Here is a 22,483-nt window from a genome sequence, read left to right as displayed (position 1 = left end):
AGAAACTAAGGTAAGAAAAAGAGCGGTGGCCCATTCAGAATCCAGGCATAGCCACAACTCTGCTATAAGCAACCTCTTGCATGAGGCTGCTGCCATAGTCTGATGTCTCGCAGGATCAAAGCTCTCTCCTACAGAGCTCCCCTGCATAAGCAGAACTGGAGCTCAGCAGGATTCTGTCAGAATGAGTCTGGAATAGACTTAGAGACATCATCATTGACTCTTGCTACAATCTAGACTCTGGGATGGTAGGAGAGCTGGCCCACTCAAAGCCTAATAATCAGATGGATGATGCAATGCGAACATTGGCACAATATAAGCTTATTGCATGACCTCAAATGGGACACGTGGATTTGTTTACAGAAAAGGTAGATTTATGTGGCAGCACTTTCAGCAGTCCCAGAGACAAACAAAGCTAGCATTGGCAAAACCAAATGGGCAGGCATTGGCTAACAGCCTTTTAGTTTTGTCATTGTTTGTTTTATTATGTCATGATTTTGTAAAAGGTTATTGTGAGAGATGCCTGGCCATCACAAATATAATATGAAACCCAAAGGTTAAAAGCAAAAGTATTTGTTGATCTCAAAAAGCCCACATTGTCGTAGTAATTCTGGTACTGAAGGAAACACCTATGTGTGTAGATGTGCTCCTTGAGCAACAGCAGAATGCCTTTCCTCTCAGTGAAGTTAGCCAAAGGCTGGTGTGGACTAGCCCACTACCTCATGCTGTAAGATGTAGAGGGTGGAATAACACAAGTGAACGACACAAGAACAGACAAAACGATGCAATTAGTAAGAATTGTGTCAACATGCAGTGCATGCTTCCCAAAAAGGTTGTGACAATAAGTAATGGCAATGACTTTCCTATGCTGCAACAAGAAATCTGTTTCTCAAAGTTAGAGGTGGGTGAGCCAGAAAATTAACAGGGAGAGCCAAGCCAAGGGTCTGTCTTGGATCTTAGAGCTCAAGCACGAGCCGGGTGACTGTATGAAAAGGGATCCCTACCTCTATCTATATGTCTGGCTATGTATATCCATATACCTACAAAAACACACCCTCACACATATACATATTCTTTTAGTAACATTATGATGTCTTAGATAACACTTGCACTAAAGAACTGAGGATTGCCTTATCAGACTTATGAGTCCTAGCTACATAGTTGTAAATTGGCCTTTCATTCCAGTGAGTGAGAGGAAAGAAACAGCATCCACCCTTTCGAAAGCAGCTGTGAACCTTAATATTCACTTAAATGGCTAACGAGTTGGTTATGGTAGAGGATAGGCAGGATTTTTGATCTGGTGTTGAGACATTAAGACATAATAGAAACGATTCAGGCCTATGAGTCTGCACATTGTTACTTTGTCTGTGTCCTACCTGGGCACTCGCCAGCATCTGGATTCATGGCAGCCAGAGATCTGTGATGAAAGACAGAAATGTTAGTTTCATGTAGATTGTTTAAGGACTTCATAGATCAGTCTTGGCCCAAAACTGAAGCGGAGTTCTGCAGTGAAAGAAAGCTCACTTGGCACACCCAGGGAGAGTTGAAAATTAGCGGAGGAGTTTAAAGGAAGATTACATTCTGTTTCTGCAGCTAATATTTTCAAAGTATTAATTTGTTGCTGTGCTGATCCAGGAAAGAATTATGTTTTACACAAACACCCTTTCCTATATCTTCAGTACAACTTCACAGATGGGCAATGATAGGGAAAACGCTGAAGATGTATAGTTCATAATCCTCTCTAAACATCTCAGTCCATGCTGACCTCTCACCCCCAACTCACCCTTAAAATCACAATCCCTGCTCATGCCACCTCTGTCTCCCATCCCCATATCCTCCTACAGCTCACACAACTTCTCTTTTCCAAAATCCTTTCCAGCTCACTCACAAATGATCTATCCCTTACCTTCAACACCCATATCCCAGGTTCCTCACATCAGTCTCACTCTTTATCCATCCAACTCCTTTTTAAAGCTTTTTACTCCAGAGCTTTCTCCTCTGCTAGATCACATTACAAGAGCAGGAGTCTTTAGTGGATTTCATTACACCAGCTGGACTAATGCACCAGAGAACAAGGCTAAGTATCTGTAAAAGCCCAGGACATGAAGCCTAGTGTTGTCCTGACGTTGAGAAAGGTAAGGCACTCTAACTTTCCCAGCTTGTGTTCATGTCTCAGCTCTTCCCAGCTTGCATTTCCTCACAGCAACCCTCCTTTCTCCAAACAACATTCCAGATCTTCCCTTTCCACACTTCCCACTTTGCTCTCATCACTTCCAGGTTCCACTAGCATGCTCAGATCCTCCTCCATCAATGCCCGTACTTTCTTCGAGCTTCCCATCTGCTTTCATTAACCCCACACATATTTGTATAAATGTATGCCCTGGCAGTGATTATAAATGTGAACCAACACAACTGTCCTAAAACGCACATTGACACTTATTACTGACTCACAAATCTAATCTAATAATTATTACATCATCAATCACTTTATTTCGGATATAGAAACCCATGAATCCACAATAAACATCATACATGTGCCATAATGCTAAAACAGCAAACAAGATTAAAAGTACAGTGCATAGAGCATGGGTACTCACAAACTTTCTCTAAGGGGCCAAATTTACAGTGTAGTTTGTGGCCGAGGGCCGCACCAGTGGGGGCGTGGTCAGTGAGAGAGGGGGCGGGGCTAGAGACAAAAAAAAACCTGTGACCATGAGGTTGAACACAGGCCCTGGCAGCGGATGTCTTTGTCCACCAGACCGAGCATACACGCATATCTCTCTCTCTGTCTCCCTCCCTCTCTCTCTTTCTCTTCCTCCCTCCCTCTCTCTATTTCTCTACCTCCCTCTCTCTCTCTCCGTCCCTCCCTCTCTCTGTCTCCCTCACTCTCTCTGTCTCCTTCACTCTCTCTGTCTCCCTCCCTCCCTCTCTGTCTCCCTCCTTCTCTCTGTCTCCTTCCCTCTCTCTGTCTTCCTCCCTCTCTGTCTCCCTCCCTCCCTCCCTCTGTCTCCCTCCCTCTGTCTCCCTCCCTCCCTATCTCTGTCTCCTCTTCTCCCTCTCTGTCTTCCTCCCTCTCTTTCTCTACCTCCCCTCTCTGTCTCCTTCCCTCTCTTTCTCTCCATCCCTCTTTTTCTCCATCCCTCTCTTTTTCTCTCCCTCTCTCTCTGTCTCCCTCACTCCCTCCCACTTCCTCCCTCCCTCCCTCCCTTCCTCTGTCTCTCCCTCCCTCGCCCTCCCCTGACTCTCACTCTCCCTGCCCTGGCTCTCCCTCCCTCCCTCCCTCTCCCCTGACTCTCCCTCTCTCTCCCTCCCTCCCCTCACTCTCCCTCCCTCCCCTCACACTCCCTCCCTCTGTCTCTCCCTCCCTCGCCCTCCCCTGACTCTCACTCTCCCTCTCCCTCACCCTGCCCTGGCTCTCCCTCCCTCCCTCCCTCTCCCCTGACTCTCCCTCTCTCTCCCTCCCCTGACTCTCCCTCTCTCTACCTCCCACACCCCCTCTGGCTCTCCCTCTGTCTCCCTTCCCTGACTCTCCCTCTCTCGCCCTCACTCTCCCTTCCTCAACCTCCCCTGTCTCTCCCTCCCTCTGTCTCTCCCTCCCTCTGTCTCACCCTCCCCTGACTCTCTCCTTCCCTCTCTCACTCCCTCCCTCGCCCTCCCCTGACTCTCTCACTCCCCCAACCTCCCCTGACTCTCCCTCCCTCTCTCTCCCTCCCTCGCCCTCTCTCTCCATCTGTCTCCCCATCTCTGTCTAGGCAAGGTGTATTAATTCTATTAGAAATATCACGAAAAGCAAGAGCTATTTGCTGCACACATCGAACCACCTTCCCCAGCCTTCCCAAAATCTGCAGAACATTATTAGTGACACCCTAATGTAGAGGGTGCACGAGAGCTGGCTGGACCGCTGCAGCAGAGATCAGGTGTAATCCGGAGGGCAGAGATTCCAAATAAGGCTGGGCTGATTCAGACTTTCATCCCTTCAGTGTCGATAAAACAAATGCTAGTCGAGGCTGCGCAGAGTGATCTCCAAGTTCATGCTCGGCTCGGTTCAATCAGTCACGGGGTTTGTCCTGTTCACTGTAATTGTCCAACAATCCCCCCCCCCCCCTCCTCTGTGGCAGCCCGGGATGAGTCAGCTTGCCTTGCACGCACACAGCCGGAGCACTTCACAGGTCTTTAAAAGACCATTAAATCGTTAATGAGGCTTTGTTCTGTTTCACCTCTTCTGAGGCCCCTGCAGCTCCACTCTATGGCTGGAATTTCCCGGCCCCCCCTAGAGCAGAGCCTCTCCGAGTCAGGCTGCATCAACCGCCGGTGTTTACTAAAACTCTTAATTTTTTTTTTTAAACTGGTACATGTCTGCAAGGTCCGGCGGGCCACCAAGGAAGGCTTGCCGGGCCGCCACCGGCCCGCGGGCCGTACTATGAGTACCCCTGGCATAGAGGATAGGTACACTTAAGTGCCATCAAGCACAGTGCAAGTGATGTTATCATGCACATAAGGGATCGGCACAAACATAGTTGTGTAAAGCATTCCAGAGCAGTAAAGAAGCATTAGACATGCTGGAAATGCAGAAGCTCCCGAGTGTCAATTAAAAATCATATTAAAACTACATTAAATGGAAACAATCTGATAAGTAGAATAAAGTAAAGTGCAGGCGCTGAATTGAATGAGAAACATAAATCAGTATTTCAGCAGGTGGCAGTACCAAGGCTGATCAGAAGAAAAATCTCAGCTTAAGAGGACTTCTTAGGGGTGGCTACCTACGTCCACTGAGGGAATCATGTTGCATGTTCGACTCACAAACAATGTGAATACGAATAAGCCAGGTTGCAAGCACATAGTTTGCCACCGCAACAACAACCACCTTTATAGGATCAGAAAGCAAAACTCTTACAGCAGTTGCATAGTGACTAAACCCTAGAAGCTTACATACAGTGGACGAGCATAGGGAGGCACCCCAGGACAACTTCAAGGAACGACTCATAGGCAGGAGCAATCTTAAGGTATAAGAACGAGTCTGTCAGACTGCCTGCCTTAACATCCTTCAGTTCTCGCAACCACAAATAATCTCTCATTTGCTCTTTAACTAGGGCGTAAGAAACTGATTTAGCTGCTTCCAGAGTGTCCCTCTAGGAGGGTAAACCAATCTCATATAACATAAATTTGAAGTACGTGAACGAAGGAATCCTCTCGCAGCCAGCAGATCTTAGGAGCACCTTTATGGTTAGTCTTTCTGATTCCAACTCCTCAGTGGATCATAGCCTGTACCAATACAAGATAATACTTATTTTACACAGGGAAACGATTCTCCTAATTTTATAATTGATTAAATATATTTAGTTAAAACAAGTACACATCGCATACAGCTGCATAAAAAACAGGGACCAGATGTGCAGATAATAATATACTATTTCTTACTATTGGCAAAGGGGGGCATCATGACTCACTCAAATCTTCTCCTCTTGTAAATCAAGCTTCCTCCCCACACTCAGCAATGGTAATAACAGCACATTAAACTCTGCACATCTGCACAATACTATATATGTTTTTATTATTACTCATATGACTCTTTAGCAGTAATGTGTATAGGCCTTTTTGAGTAGAGTTGGGCGAGCCACCGAAAGCCCATAACGAGCCAAGCTTTTATGTGGCTTCTGCCTGCCACCCTTGCTCTACCCAGTATGTGACACTATGGTCTAAGCTGTTGACTGGGAAACCAGGTTTGAGTCTCGGCATTGGCTTTGAATAGTTGTGTACTTCGACTTCTCTGAATAAAGTGTGGTCCCAACTAGAACATACCCTGCTAGGTGTAGCGTCCTCCCCAGCCTGGGAACTCATACATTAATATGCCACACACGAAGCTTCGTATTATGTCTTTAGTCCTCTGCGTGTAACTGCTAGCCCAACGTTATAAACATGAACTCTATTCACCACACCCATACATTTACATCACAGCTCTACATAGTTCTACAGAGTCCATCAGGAACCAAAAGGGTCCTGTCATTGCTCACAACTCACGAGACACTGCATCTTTCCCCATGTTAAATAAAAAAGTTTCTTTACAGAGATATATACATTACAAGCCCTCAATAAATCAGCGTGGATATCTGCCCAGATTGTGCCCTCTGGGGCTGTGAAGAGAGAAGAGAAGCATTGATAACTAGCACTGATGACATAGGGTCAGATGCAGTCATGGGGCTCTCTATAATCTCAATCAAACCAATCTCCTCTCTGCCTTCAAGAACCGGTGAATGATGAGGCAAATACTTGAAGTGTGAAGAATTCTGTGCAATGGACACTCCAAGATGGTGAACAGTTACAATGTGCCCTTACTAATCACAACCTTGAAGGGATCAGCATCAAAGGGAGCATCAGATTTGTGTTTTTTCTGTTGTCGCACCAATACGTGATCTCCTTTATTGAAAGTAATATTCTTGGCACATCAACGCTTGTCAGCATATACTTTCATCATTTGCTTGTAGGACAAGTCTGTTTGACGAAGTTCATCATCTATTGTAGATCTTTTGTTAGTTCATTGTGGTAACTTGGTCATCATGGCTCTCCTGAACATCAGGGTGGCAAGACTTTCACCTGAGGAGTTGCCCGGTAAGCTCGAAGAGCAGCATGGAGAGCTGAATTTAGATGAAGCTTTTCCCATGAAGCACTCTGTACAGTCTTTTCATTTGTGCTTATAAAGCGTTCGACAACACCATTCATTTGTGCTCAAGAGGTGTGCTTTTCTAATGCTTCACATTGAGATGATTAAGAAAGTCTCTAAATGATCGACTGTTGAAAGGTGAGCTATTGTTAGACTTTAGAATTAAAGGAACACCCCATGTTGCAAAAATGCCATCTAGCTTCTCAATTAATCTTTCTTGAGTAAACCATTAGAGAATTCTACTTATGGAAAACAGGAGTATATTGTTGGAGGTACTTTGTTAGTTCTTAAGCCTCATTGGCACAAACAAAAAGAGGTAGGTGGATGGTCTGTAGTTGGTTGATAATTTATTTTGGAATTGGTTTTTGAAAAAAATAACTGATTTTGGAATGGGTTTTTTCAAACTGTTTTGCTTTTAAAAGAAAACTGTGTTTTCTTTAACTCGTTCCCTGCTTGCACAACCGTTGGCCCACGCAGCCCCGCCCACTCTTTAGAGCTCCCTTACAGCAGTGAAATTCGGGCTGCTGTTAAGGAGTTAAAAGAAGGTTTCTTTATTCAGGCAAACTAGGGAGCACAATTTTGTTGATGTGTTTGGTGTATGGTTTTTGCAGAGAGAGGAACTATTATAGCGTAATTGGGTTATATGTTTTATGTGTGTCATCTAGCATAAGGGATACAAATATGTTGAGAAGACGATACTGGTGAACACATGTCACCTTGTTGCTTGTTTTCATCATTGCAGTTTCCCCTGAGGAAGGGCTGTTTGTAGCCCGAAATGCATTTGGTAATAGTGAATGAGGCTGCCTGGGGCTACGCAATCCCACAAGCAAGTGCCTAGCATCAGAAAAAAATGGGATTCACGAAATCTCAAGATGAAACATAAAGATATGATGCATTTTTTTAATACATAATGGATGAACAAAATGAATGTAAACATCGACCATTGGATGAATCAGGATTCAGGTGTGAGATGTCTGTTTTCCATCACAGTCTCTGCCCTTTGACCCTGGACTCCTTTAAGGAACTGGGCTCCGAGGATAAAATCTCTTGCTCTTCTTTGGACTCCTACACACCACATGTCCACAAATTAACATTATATCAATACTCCGTTGCCCCTTTAAAAACCTCAATGATAAACTCAGTTCTCTCATCAACTGTAAAACAAACAGCGTTCTTTCGGCTGATAGAAACCCATAATTTGGACCCATAAATTCTGTGAATTTTTCAGCTTTTCTAAAAAATGTCAACTGCTTGATTCATTAAAGGCTAGCGGTCCCAAGGAAGGGAACCGAGTCAGTGTTACTGGCAGTGGATGAAATGAAGTAGAGTCACTTACTAGCTATAACTGTGCACAGTTTCTAAAATATACAGGTCCAAAAGGGCTCTTCTGCCCTTGCAGTGCACAAACTCCACTCTCAATCTCTTCCTGTAGAGACAAGAAAAACATCTAACCACACCTACAAAAACGTTCACACTACTTGTGTGTGTGTGTGTTTATACCTCTTATAAAGATCAAAGTAAGTAAAATAGGGAGAGAAATCAGCCGTATATGCTTCTAACGGCAAGATAGATGTCTAAGCATTGTTGGCTTCTTTATCTGTTCGGTTGAGAATGTGCAAGGGGTGACTTTTTTCATCGAATTACTTTGCGCTTGCTGATCTTTCTTCCAACACGCATTTCTTTTTGAAACTGCGAATTTCCACCTCATTTCCATTTTTGTTTTTTCATGCATGCCATCTGGGTAAGAGAAAAAGTATTCCTTAAATCTTTGTTTCTGGTGGGTTTGGCATGATGAGTCATTCAGGGACGTCACTTAGGAAGAGGCTTGAGAGGTCTGATTGCTTGTTTTGGTTGTTCATTTAGGGGTGGCACAGGAATGTTGGTCTTGGTTCAGATCAGACACTCTACCTCGGAAGGACTGTGTGCCTATGGGCTCTGAAGACTAGCAGATCTGGAGGGGATTATGAGAGCCAGTAGACCCAAGAGAGAAAAGGAGGTCCCCATACCGAGGATAAGTGTTGAGGAACTCTTATGTCTTGGATCAGGAGTCCTGGAGAGGTAAAGTCTGTGCCAGTGAAAGGTGCGCCACCCTTTGAGTGAAAGAGGCCCTGTGCCCCTTACCCAGTGAAGGGATACTTCAAAAGTTGAACACAGAAAGTGCAGGTATTAGCTGCAGAGAGTCTAAAGCCTCACTTCATCTAAAGGGAGGTGTGCATTTAATGTATGATTTGACCATCAGCGCTAGTGTGTTCTCAACATGTATCTAAGGATTTATTTATCCAGTGTTTACTGTCTTTCTGGGGGATAGGTATGATTTTGTTAATTTAGACTTCTGGCAAGTGATGTGTATCATGACATGAATGATGGTGAACACTAGTTACTACTTCATGCCAACAGAACATCGGAGAATAGATACTTCGAATGTTAGCATTACATTGTAAAAATACATTATTGACATAACTAAATTAACATGTATTGCCTAAGTGTGATTTTACACAGGGCTACACTTCAATCCATACTAATATAATAAAGAGAGAGGCCAAACCTTTGAGGCGGGTAAGCTCAGGAACCACAGCGCGAATCAGAACACCCAATACAGCATTGGAAAGGACAGGTTCAGCAGATGGACATAGGCTATACAGCAGCCCACCATATCCATTAGAAGGGGAAAGAACGTTAGGGGCAAAGTAGTCCATTGTGGGCGTGTGTGTTGTGCTGGGGACGTGTGCATACAGCGATGGGCGTGTGCATTCGGCAAAAGCCTGCGGTATTATACAGCTTGCGATAAGCATTCTGTGTGAGACTGCCGTTCTAACACGAGTGGGCGTGCCCTGCGGCATTGTTGTGGGTGTGTGCCGTCGGAGACGCCGGAAGCATTCAGAAGCAGGAGTTGTGGCGTTTGCCGATTACGCGATGTGGGGCGTCTAAATGCACTGCGCCGTGTTTGGGGAGTGCGTGCATTTTGCGGCGATCGGGGTATCGGCTGGAGCGGACACACACATTTGCATATTGAGGCAAGGACAACAAACAGAAGAGCACACGCTCACCTTCAGCGGTACCGAATGAGGGCTTCTGAGCGGACGCAAAGGCAAGTTTTGAAATAAATTTGCCTTGCCTATTCCGACCATTGCAGACATTCTATTTCATCACCAGACACTGTCGGGACGGGTCGCTAGTCTCTAATAAATTCCTAATTTCCCCCATTTTGCACGTTTCCCACCTTGAAAAGTCAATCTTTAACTTTCTCCGAAGAAACAGAATAACTAAGACAATTAGAAAGAGAGAAAAACACTGATGTCATTTTTAGGTATTTACAAAGCCTTCTTGTCCATCATTACAACCAATATGAGCCGTCACTTTGCACGAAGACCATTTCCACGTTTTGTCCATAGCTTCTCCCCAAGGCAGTCTTGACTTTTCAGCCATCAACACTTAAGAAACTATGTACCCTTAACTAATGGGATGAGCCTAATTTACAAGTGTAAAGGTACTGTAGCCAAAAACTAATGCAAGTACACCCAGCACTGCACATAGGCCACCACTGAAACTGCAAAAGCCTACAGAAAATAATGAAGGCAGGGAATTAAAACATAGCCCATAGGAAATAATGTTAAATAAAATGAAATTATTTCAAATATAAATTTAATGTGAAAAAAGTATCTAAAAGAAGAAAAAAAAATTATTTGTTTATATTTTAAAAACATTTTTGAATGTACAAATTATTGTAAAATTAATTTTATTTAAAAAAAATACAATATCATTTTATTAATTCGATTCATAATAATTATTAAAACATAATAAAGATTATTTTTTACTTTGTCTGGGAATTTTATTTTAATTTAAACTCCAGAAAAATATTTTAATTTATTTAAACTAAGTGAAAATGTAATTCTAAAAAGTCCTGCAAGAAGCTGATGATTGACCTTTTGTATAAACACCTTTGAGACTACACACCTGCCCAAGAGCCTGGACACCCTCTCAGGCGTTTATTGTGCTATACAAATCAGCATAACATAAGATATCAGAAATTGCCAGGCGGTAGTATTGCCAATTGATTGACACTCACTAACCTCAGATGGAAAGAAAGATGCAGTAAGAATCAAATATGTAACTTGCCAGTCACACATCCTAAAATCAGGTGTATTGACCCACTAAGATTAATTTTCTGAAATATGTACCTGTGTGCGACCACAAACAAGTATATGTTGAAAGGTCCGATGAGCAGACTGAAATTGTACTTTTGGTGAAAAATCACATTGGAGCTTCCCTCTAAATATGAAATTTAAAATATTTTGTGAGCTTACTGTCATTTTACAGAAGGAATTGGAAAAAGGGTTGTCTTCTTGAAATTGCTTTGCACAAAACTGGTTCTAAAGTGCTTTAAATTGAAGCCTGTTGAATAGGCTTCTCCGATGAGTAGCTTGGTAGCTACTGGCAGCTCTCCAGCTGCCTATAGGTAGCTCTCCCGTGTGCAGCCATGCCTGATACGTTAGAAGCCTTTGATTGGTTAATTTAAGATATGCGTACCAAAATTGAAAAGCGTGCATTGATAAAGCCATATTTTCATTAATGCTGGCAACCATGCCTGATGAACACAGGCGATCACTGCTTGTAACTTTGCATTTGATGGCCAGTAATGTAATCTTATCTGATGTGGTCACTATGCAACACTAATATTAGTAGCTTGGGATGATTTTTATTGAACGAAAAGTAGCTCTTATTTTACAAAAGGTTAGAGAGCCGTGCTGTAGAAAATGCCTTTTAATTTGATTTCGTTCGAAGCACATCTCGCTTTTCCAAAGCTAAATAGTTAAAAGTGCCTAAGAGACTAAGAAGACAGTTGGCTGAGATTTTAAATGGCATATTTACTTAATTTGTTCCATGCGATGTGTGAGTAGTTATTACTTTTCCTGTTGCATTTTGGTACATCTAGTTTTGATTTTTTTATTGAGGGCTAAGGAAAAAAAACAGGACTGCAGATCTCAGCACTGCATCACTTTCTGCCTTGCGGAAAAGCCTCACTCAGAACATAACACATGAGGCATTCAAACCTCACACATGAGAACATTGCAAACATGGGAAATATCACACATATCCACATTACTGTCAACAGTGAGTGCTAGTTGCTTTTCAAGACATTTTATATTCTTGAAAAGTGGGAGACACCCACCAAGTCAGGGTGAGTTGAGCAAAATGTAAGGTATGCCAGTGACTGCCCATACATGCACTGCATAGTTCAAGACTCTACTCATGCAGCGGCATTATATTAAAAATACGATGAAGTGATGGATGGAATGCGTGAATAAATCTCAACCACTGGTATTTACTCAGGAATGTATCCCAGTCCATTGTTATTTTGCACACAATGCCACCTCACTTTGGACTCAGCCTTTTGCAAACAAGCATTAACCCTGCTCCAAAGAGAACAGTCTAGCCTTACAGGCTGGCCAAGTCCTCCCTGAACCAGAAAACATGCACTCCAGAACGGGTTTTGCCCTTAAATGGATCATTAGCTGGGTAAAACTTGGTTGCAGAGGCACTGTACGCACAGGACCCACGTCTGGGTATACCTGTCCCACTTAGGGCGTCTTTTGGACTTGGCCCTTTTGCAGGTTCATCCCTAAACGTTTTGCCTTTCTCCCCGCCTTATTTTCTGACATGGTGTTGGTGGTGTTAGGCCTTTGGGAACTTTAGCACTGTGGTCCAGTGTAAGGTGCGTGCACTCTCTGTGTTTCATTGCTGAGATTGGCCTGCCCTCCTAAAGGAATGCATTTGGGATTCCCTGATCAGAGTGTGTCCGTGGTAATTCATAATATGAGAGCAGCAGTGTGGTCAAGTCTGGTATGGTTGGAATTGTAATAATAAATGCTGCACAATGGTTTGCGCAGATTTATTATGACAATGTGAGAGATGCCACTTTTCGAAGTTGGCATTTCTGTGTGCTATGTGTCTGCCTGACTGATGTGAATTGCATGTCTGACTTGTGAGTGACAGGGGCTGGGAGGTGTGTGTGGCTCCAGGAGGGTCAGGATGAGTCAGCACTAGGCTGAATGGGACATCTGTGCTGGGAGAAGTGGGAGGAGTAATCCTCTGACTCTGAATAGGACTGTGCCCAGCCTGTACAATGTTGGCTCCGCCCTCTGTGGTGTGTCTGATCACCTAGCCCCCACCCGACAAAGGGGAAGACCAGCTTGGAAGTGCTACAAATCCCCCTGAACCAGTTGCAACTGGTTCCCCAAGCCCTGCTCTGCAGACAAAGGATTGGGTGGTATAAGTATAGGGGCTGTGACCCCATGAAGTTTTTCCCTTCCATGATGCTGGAGTACTGTTCCTGAATCCTGCAGGGGCATGCTGCTGGGGCCCAGGAGGGACTGCCATGAGGGCTTGCCTCCCTGGGTCCTGCATTGCCCCCTTGACCTCCAGGACCTTCAAAGGCTTGTGGCTGCATCTAGCGCATGGGCAGCGCTATATCTTGATTATCCCCAGAAGGAGGCGAGTGTGGGCTGCGCAGCGCTGAGCTGCAGCCCCTTCTGGAAGGAATCTCGGCATAGAGCTTCACCCGGTGATGCCTTGGGAGTGGGTGCCCACCCCGCTTTATGTTTGTTTTGGCCGCGTCAGGCCAGGAGGAGCGGGTGCCAACCCCACGTTCTGAGTTATTGGCAGGAGCCCACACAGCTGAGGAGCTTATTTTTGATGAGGTGTGCACTCCGCATTGTCTGCCTTAGCGGGAGCCCACGCCGCATTCTAGTTTCGAGAAATCACTGCCACAATCCTGGGAAGAGGAGCTCCAAACCGGCTGCCTGATGTTGGGTGGAGCTTCAGCCGCCAGGAAGAGGAGGAAGTCCTGTGAAGCAGGGCTCCCGTGTGCGAGGGAGAGCCCCGCGGTGGGGTGATTGCGGTGACGGGGCAAGAGGCACATTGTCGGTGCCTGACCCTGCAGCATTGAAGGAGAGAGAGAGAGTCCCCGAGGAGTGGGGGATCTCCTGTGTCTGCTGCCTGGATCGGAGGAGTCCTACCCAGAAGCCTGGTGAGAGGGGCCGATCAGGAAGCAGAATTTTGGTTTTTAAGAACCCTTGTCGGCTCCAGGGGCACTTCGTGAGTGCCTGAGCGGTCCAGACGTTGCAGGCCGCTCCAACAGAGGAGGCCTTGTCTGTCAGATGGCACACGGAGGAGTCCGGTGATAGGGGCTCCCCCATTCCCCAAAAGTGCCAGTGCCTCTTCTGCTCACAGCTGCACCGCCATAGCGGGCAGCTGCAACGTGGGCAAATTCTTTCCCAAGCCACAGTGGGGGCCGAGGGCGCCGAAGCGCCAGTGCTTGATGATTGATTTCCAGCTGTCCCACCTGAGAGAGGGCAGCTGCAACTATGGGCACCATTATTTCAAAGAGCCCCGGTGGAGGCACAGAGGAGGCACCAGGGTGCCAGGGCTAATTTATTTTCCCAGCTGCACCGCACCAGAGCTGGGCATGTGTTTGAGAAGTCCCTGAGTGGGACAAGAGAGGGCACACTGGTGCCAGGGCCTTTATTTGATTTCCAGCTGTACAGCCCTTAGTGACAGCTGCATCGTTTAGGTCTGCGCAATTTTGCAGTTTGAGACTCTGCTGCATTGGCAGCCGCCCTGACATTGTGGACATAGAGCATTTGAGCCCTCCAAGAAGGCCAGTTGGCCAGGGGGACTGTGAGGTTAATAGGGCGCCAGGCCCTAATGTGATTTATTTGGTGCGCAGGAAATATGATTCATGTCCTGTAATTTAAGCACCGTGATTTATGCATAATGTGTTTATGTGTGAGGTTATTGTCTATTGCATTTAGACTTATGAGGGTACTGCATAATGTGTTTATGCTTATGAGGTAGGTGCAGAATGTATTTCATGCCTAATGTGATGCTGCTTGCATAATATGATTTATGTTGCAGGAGGTGATCCTGAGTACAGTATTTTGCCAGTAGTTACTGGTTGTGTTCTATATTTATTATTAGTTCTACATTTACTATTGGTGCTTGTGATGGTTCTGACAGTGGCCCAATTGGCCCTGTCAGGTTTATATAATCTCCTGTAAATATTGCCAGTCCCAGGTGGCACAATGTATATTATAGGAATACTATTCTCTTATGAGAAAACAAAGGCCATTTTTGATATAACCTTGCGTGGAGTTCCTTTTGTGGTGTGCCTAGTATATTGTTGCTGGAGTGTGTTGCGCAAACGCTTTACACATTGCCTCCGGGATAAGCCTGACTGCTCGTGCCAAGCTACCAAGGGAGTGAGCAGGGGTTATCTTTGGCATGTAACTCCCTTGCCCTGACTAGAGTGGTGGTATCTGCCTAGCTTTAGCGCAAGCCTTAGCCAACCAGAAAATCCCATTTCTAACAGCATCACAGCGAAAGTATACTGAGAAGTGATAGTAGGAAGCTTGAATTGATCTCAGCCACTAGTAATTATCCTCAGTTTGGACACAGCCATATGCAAAACATGCATGACCCTGCTCTAAACAGTCCCGCTCAAACTACCAGGCCAGGTCCTCCCTGAACAGTAACACGTGCAACCCAGAACTGGTTTCACCCTTATTAAGATTTATCAACTTGGTATAGTGTGGTCCTGATTTAAACCTGGCTTTCTGATCACATACATTTTGCTGTTGCTGATGTAAGATATACACAGAAAATGGTGAATGTTTTCGATAAAGTGGTGAGCCTCTGAAAGTCGAGGCAGATGCCTGGCTCTGGTTCAGCTCAAAGTTCTCTTGGAACATTAAGCCCAATACGAGCAGAGTTTTCACATAAGGTTAAGTGACCTAGGGCCAGATGTATCAAAGGGTTTTACCCATTCTGTGTCTATGGGGAAATGTGTTGATACATATGGCCCTAGTGTCTACAGCTGCCGACCAATCAACATAGTTAACCAGGTTGAAGCCGAGGCCTCTGCTCTGTGAATCCTGGCAAATCTGTGTGTGTTCGGAAAAAATCTTAATCTGCTGCTGTTGTGAAACACTCTTATGTACTAGGGAAAGTTGCGCTGTTGTGTAAAACTGTAAAATAGAATGTGAGTTCTGCTTAATACCTATCTATGCTCTGACCTCATAGACCAAAAATCAATGACACTGCATTAACTTTATATGTGGGAAAGAGATGCTCAGCTAGTGGCAGATTTGCACTGTGCGTCACTCGAAAATCTGGGATAAATTCCGGCTTTCCTGCTTGACCAAATTGTGTAATCCCAAGAGAATCATTTATTTCACCGAAGCCTCCCTTTTCTTCATTATCACATCTGAGAGTACTGACAAATATGTACGTTCAGGTGTAAGCTGCCCAAAAATAATTTGTAATGTTTTAATTAAGTGCCCACAATGCTGCGCCACCTCCAATAGGAACCTAGGCTACATTTAGGGTATACATGACAACTAACTTGCCTCTAGGTTACTTGAAGGCATTGTCCTCGATTCAGTATTGGTGAAGACATTTTCAAAATTCATGTTTAAAAACTATAACTTTCAATAACTACTCCTCAATGCGCATTTTTAATCTGATGAAAAAAGGTGTTAAATACATTTTTTTATGTTGAAGAGGATTTAGCATTTTTTTAGATGCTTTTTTTTGCAAGATGTACATGCAAATATGTTCACGTCGTGCACAGGCTTTTAGAGCCAAAGCAGATCCTTAGCTCGGCTGTGAATCGGGTCTCCCTTTTAATTTCCTGGCTCGTCTACATCTAGTTTTATATTCCAGATACTGTTACCGAGGCTCCTATCACGAACTGAGGGCAACAAAACATAAACACATTAAAAAAAAATCAAGAAAGCCACCGCCTCACCCCTTACCGGACACTTCACTGAAGAAAGATTGGCACAATGGTGAAACGTGTGCCCACAGCGACGCTGCAACCTTCGGCTGTTGTGAGTGAAAAATGTCGTCCTGTTTAAATGTATTTTATATATTTTCAGACATAGAGAAAAAGGTCCGGGGCTGGGCTCCTGCTGATTGGTGGTAGTATTGACCCAGCCCCAAAGCACCCTGGGATGGTGTAGGTTTTCAAGGAATGAATTGTTCTCTTTACTGCTGCGCTGTGAAAGGCGTGGGGAGGGGTGGTGTGGTGCCCGAGGCAGATTCTTAGATCTTAGCCAGACAAGCCTGGAGCACGCACAACCAGACAGACGAAGATAGAGTGACGCATACATGCCGATGCACTTTCAGACAAAAACACAAACCTGCACACTCGGCTAAAAGTGAATTCACACTCAAAGGCGGCCAAAGAGATCACAGATTCCGCCCACGGGCCATTTAGAGATCCTGGCAATAGGAAAATCGATCGATAATGATGATGATGTTTTCACTAGATGTAAACGCAGGTACTTAGCTTCAGAGATGGGCTGTATGGGTCGGGACACCCCTTTATAACTTGTCAGTCCTGTGGTGCTGCAGCGTATATGCCAACTTATTGGAAGAGGAAAGTGGAAGATTTTTTAAATCAGTCGGGACAAGGTATTTCTTCCATTGACTTTTATAGCAGCCGAGAATCAGTCCGGGGCGCGACATCAAGTGTGCCAGGCTGCCCCAGGTCACTGCAGGGGGCCCTAAGAGGGCGGCCATCCTTAGTGCCACACGATGGCACAGACACCAGTCAGCATTTTAGTCTTGGGGACCTGGGTGGGTCCCCGCGTGATGTCACCTCTGGAGAGTGAGGGGCCAGCTGAGGTATTTGTATCTGGGCCATCCTACAAGCACCCTCTTTGGTTTGTGGTCACCGACGAGGAAGGACAGTCCCCCTCCTTCTGTCTAGCCGGAGCTGCCCGAACGCTGTTTTCCCTCCCTACCGCGAACCTGGTGGTCGAGCAGCAGGAGGGGGACTGCATCTAATATCACTAATTGCTTTGTGTTGCAAGCGGAGTTACAGGGCGATCCAAAGGCTATAAGGGTACCCTCTACAGGAGCACAGTAAGGGTGCGAAAGCCAATTATCCCCAGGGAGGTCCTCCCGTGGGGATCCTGGAGGAGCGACGGTGCCTGTTAGTCCCACGGGCGGTTTTGGACCTGAGCAACCAGGGGTTGCCTGCAACTCTCCGCCCCCCCCACCCCGAAATGGGGAGGGGCGTGAATAAGGGGTGGACTGGAGGTCCGCCGGTGGGAGGGGCTAGCCCTTCCCCCAATTTGACAATACCCCACGGGTAATACCACTGGGGTTTATGGCTCATCAGGTGGGCAGGTGGCGAGGGGCTGCCTGCCCCTGGATCGCCCGTAAGATAACCCAACATGTTGGCATATTGTTATACAAATAAAACTGCAACAACTTTCTCGACCAAACAATTGTGTTGTGTCTGTTATTCAGTAATTGTTGTGGGAGGGCTGGGGGTCTAGGCCAATGTTGGCACTAAGCCTCGAGCTGTGAGGAGTCGGGCCAGTGGCTGTGCAGCGGGGATCCCTGGGCTGAGTCCCGTGACCCGGATTTGCGCTGCGAGGGACTGGGCGCCCGCTTTAGGACCAACATCAGCAATTGCCCGGCTGAGAAGAGCTCGGCTCTTAGAGGGAGGTGAGCTGAGGAGTGTGATTCTGCTGGTGAGGCTCCCAACCGGAGCTGTGTCGAGGACTGGTGGCTACCTGCGCTCCCTGGGGGGAGTCGAATGACGTGGGAAGACGGCGCTGGCCGTAAGTGTGGGCCCCTGATCTGGGAGGGCCCGCTGGGCCATGTGAGGCACCCTGGTTGGGCAGGATTACAGGAGCCTGTGGCTTCACCGGTGATCTCGGCGCCTGGAATGGGACACATACAGCGGTGCTCCCCGCAACGTTTCTCATTAATTAATCTCTTTTGACTGTCTGGCTCCTTTCCCCTTCTTGTTCTCCCTGCGTTGATTTGGCTCCCTGGTTTGCTTTGGACTTGGCACTCATAACTTTTGGACTGGAACTTGTGTGCACCCCGCCATTTTGGGACCGTCTCATGTTGTCGCTCTTGTCCTTGGTCCGCCATCTTGCGGAACAGCAGACATTCTACTGCCCTCCCTTGGTGCTGTGACTGCGTGCCCCCTCGACCCCACTTAAAGGAACTCTGCTCTCATGGTTTTTGGATCCTGACCTGAGTGCATCTTGCCATTTTGAGATGGTTTCCATCGATGCCCACGACCCGGGTCTACCATTTTGTTGATTCTGGTGCTTTCCTTTGGTCCACTGGATTCCATCCTTCCGACCTTCAGTCATTTCTCTTTTGCTGGACTGCCTTATCTCTTTCTACCCCTCAGGTCCCCCTCTCTCCTCTCACCAATCTCAGCCTCCGACTCTTCTCCCCCCTACCGCTTTCTAGCCCATTTTCTTTTTTTCTTTTTATTTCTCTTTATTTCTCTTTTCACACTGCAAATATGTGATATACACTTGTCCAAGCATAATCGCTGGTAAAATGTAATCCAGAGCAAATCTATTTGTATATATATGTACATAGAGATAACTCTAACCACTAGTATATGCAGTAGACCCTTGTTCTCACTACCATTCCTATGTTATTCTTAGGGTTTATCCATTTGTATTTCTTCCTTGAGTGACTTTACAACTTGTACATTTTCAATTTTTCTGTTTGTATCTCTTCCTTGTGTGACTTTACAACTCGTACATTTGCAATTTTTTCTGTTTGTATCTTTTATGTAACTCATCAGCGGCGGTTCTTCTATGGGGGCGTTAGGGCGCCGCCCCCCCTGTTTTCTCGCCGTGCGAGAAGAAGGCAGAAACAAATGGTAGTTATTTATTTATAACTACCATTTGTTTCTGCCTGCCCTTCTCGCACGGCGAGAAAGCAGTCAGCACTGCAGAACTTCCTGATTACGAGTCGAGCCTCAGGGCAGGGGGGAGTGGCTTGGGGGAGTGGCTTGCCCACTGTTGTGAATACGGACTGTTTGGACAACCTGAGAGGCTGTCCAAACAGACAGTATTAGCAACAGTGGGCAAGCCGCTCCCCCAAGCCTCCTCCCACTCTCCGTTCTGCAGGATGCAGACTAGGAAGAATGACGAGGTTAGGGCAGCCGGCCGAACCAATCAGCGCCGGCTGCCATGGAGGGGAGGGAGGCTGCCTGCAGCCTTCCTGCTGACGAGCAGCACCCTGGGAATTCGTCGAAAGCAGGATGGCGGCAATCAGGAGTCTGTCTGCTGGGAACTTAAAGGCGGGAAGCAGGTAAGTTTGATTATTATTATTTATAATTATCCCGCCTCCCCCCATCCCCTCCGCAGCGAGACCCCCCACTCTCTCGGGTGTGTCCAGACCTTCCATGAGGCAGGGGGTATCTGTTGTTCGGGCTTGACAATCAGGCATGGCCTGTACTAAAACAACATGCATCTGCGTCACGGGAGAGAGTCTAGCAGAACGGCGTGTCCTCGTTACTTCTAGATCCTCCTTCGTTGTAAGTTCCTTCCGGACATCTGTACCGCTCAGTTCCAGCCAGGCCTCCTTAAATATTTGGCCGCTTTAAAGTTCCGATTCTGGGGCCGGCAAAGCGCCCTCGGAGTCTGAATAGAGGTCTGTGTCTCGAGGACTGTGATTTATTTCATTTTCTGACTTGTGTCTGGGTACAAAAAGAAAAATAAGAGATGCAAATATTCCCATAAAACATTTTTTTTAAAATCTTTCTCCGTGTATTCCTGTCAGTACAGTTACGTGCCTGAATGTTGATGTGTTCTGTCCCCCTGCATTTTCTTTCCACTTGTGATGTGGACATGTGCTTGCCAGAATTCTGAGTTTGAGGCCATAGAAAGCAGTTCAGGCCTTGGTGACTGAAATGGCTTGTGGAGAAGCAGCAGCTGGATTAGATAACACCGCTCTCAATGTTGATGGAGCAGAGCAAGCACATCATTGATGTCGATTGAATCCAGCGAAGAAGAGATGTATTGTGGCCAAATTTTCCATAGGGATCTCGGCAGGGACTGGTTCTTCTGACTAAACCGACATCCGGTGCATTTAAGCTTTGAAAAACAGGTTATCTTTGATGACTATTGTGTAGACTGAGAAATGCTTAGTGAAAGTATTGGTTTTGGAGGCCGTCTGTAGCTCATCTCTCTCTCTCGTTTTACTGTTTGTGTTAACATGTAGTTGTCACATCTTGTCTGCTGTGACCTCGCTACCCTTGGTGGCGTGAAATAAATTGTTATTGCTTTGATGAAAAACTTGAACTAGGAAAACAATCTAGCCGGCAGTGTTATAAAACGGTTTCTTAACAAAAATAATGAACGGCACAAAATAATGTTTCTATAAAGTGAAGTGAAACATGAAGATAAGAGTATTTTGATTTGTTCCTCCCTGTCTCCGATGCTGGGATGTACTTTTTGAAATAACCCCTTATGTATTATTCGCAGTACAAAAATCTTCTGTTTGTGTAAACCACATTTCACTAGACTCCCTCTTTTGCACTTGAACCACCCTATGCAACCATTCTGTCTGATCCCCAGTTCTAGACAATCACATCAGCACACACTGCCCATTCAGCATGGCAGCATGACTCCAATATGTGCACCTAAGCATAGGACTAACTGCCTCCAGCAAAGTGACGCACGCCTACACTGCCATAAAGTAAGTAAACATGTGTGAGTTGTGACTGGGTCACTTCTCTCACCCCAGTGTAATTTACAACTTCGTTTTTGAAGTCATCTCACACAGGTTATTGGATTTTTCCAATGTACAGTATATAGGCTCTACAGTCTGGTTGAAATGCAGCTTGTTTGCCAAAATATTTACAACGTGACATGATTCCAAACCAGTACCACTACATCAAAGACAGGACTATTCCAGCCCCCCCCCCCCCCCACCCTCCTTTTGCAGTTCGGGCTTGCACGCTCGCTTATTACATTGCGGTACAACATTTTCGCCCACCACTTTTAAAATCCACCAGCCGCCACTGTAACTCATGTAATCCTAAATCCTTATGTATCGCAACTGGTTCTTATGTAAAGCGCTCTGACACCTTTGGGTAATGTTCGCGCTATATAAAATCTCATTAAATAAAAAATAAAATAAATAAAGGGGCGCAACTAGAGCCAAATACTTCCAGGAAGCTGTCCCAGCCTGACACACACGATGTTGGGCGTGTGGGGGCGGGTGGGTGGACAGAAGCAGCTAAAGCCCTTTGAGCCCTATGGGTGTTTTTATTTCATTTTATATATGTATTTAATGCAATTTTATATAGCGCAGACTTTACCCAAAGGTGTCAGAGCGCTTCACAATAGAACCAAGACCGTTACATGAGGAAATTTCAATACTTACACATTACAAATACAAACGAGATAGATGAAAAAGTAAAATAAAACAATAGACGGCAGTCACACAAAAATCATAAACACAGTAGGATTCGGATCGTACAGGCATAGATTACATATTTACAACATTGTAAGAACTTCCTTGAGGGGCGTGAAAAGGGATGCATTCATTCTGGAAGTGTCTTTGGAAGATAAGAGATTTGAGGTCAGCTTTGAAAGTCTGGGTTGAGGTGGTGGTACGGAGTAGTGGAGGAAGCGAGTTCCAGATTCTGACCGCATTGCCTGCGAAGGTTTGAGTATTGATCTTTCCCTTTTGAAGGTGGGGGGCTCAAGCAGTAATTTTTCTGCATTACGCGAAGGTCTAGAGCCTCTAGAGATTTTACGTTTATTTACCAGGTATCGAGGGGAGGAAGTGTGGAGGGCATAGTGGGTGATACAGGCAAGCTTCTAGACTGATCTTGCTTCAATGGGAAGTCATCAAAGAGAAACAAGTATTGGCATAGCCAATAGGTCTCGCCTTTGGGACCTTATAAGTGTTTAGCTATGCAACAGTTGATGTTGTTGCACCTAGGATATTGTACTGCATAACTAAATACTTATAACGTCTCAAATGCGA

General features: G+C 45.6%; 1 protein-coding gene across 2 annotated transcripts in view; it reads right to left on the bottom strand.

Annotated features, from left to right (window-relative positions):
• The window catches only part of LOC147712348 (von Willebrand factor A domain-containing protein 5A-like), a 103,777-nt gene extending 87,187 nt beyond the window's left edge, over nt 1-16,590 (bottom strand). The window contains exons 1-2 of one of the 2 annotated variants that reach the window (XM_086920318.1): nt 16,468-16,590; nt 1,374-1,414 (exon numbers count right to left, since the gene is read on the bottom strand). In XM_086920318.1, coding sequence (XP_086776444.1) covers nt 1,374-1,401 — 28 coding nt within the window. In that variant the 5' untranslated portion in view covers nt 1,402-1,414; nt 16,468-16,590. Of the gene's footprint in view, nt 1-1,373; nt 1,415-7,991; nt 8,011-16,467 lie in introns of those variants that run through there. The other variant, XM_086920319.1, reaches the window with a different exon arrangement.
• Nucleotides 16,591-22,483: the final 5,893 nt, after the last annotated feature.

The sequence above is a fragment of the Lissotriton vulgaris genome, chromosome 5 (assembly GCF_964263255.1).
Source record: "Lissotriton vulgaris chromosome 5, aLisVul1.2, whole genome shotgun sequence".
In the NCBI taxonomy this organism is placed as follows: Eukaryota; Metazoa; Chordata; class Amphibia; order Caudata; family Salamandridae; genus Lissotriton; species Lissotriton vulgaris.
Note: the sequence above shows the minus strand (reverse complement) of the source record. Positions and strands in the feature narration are given on the sequence as shown.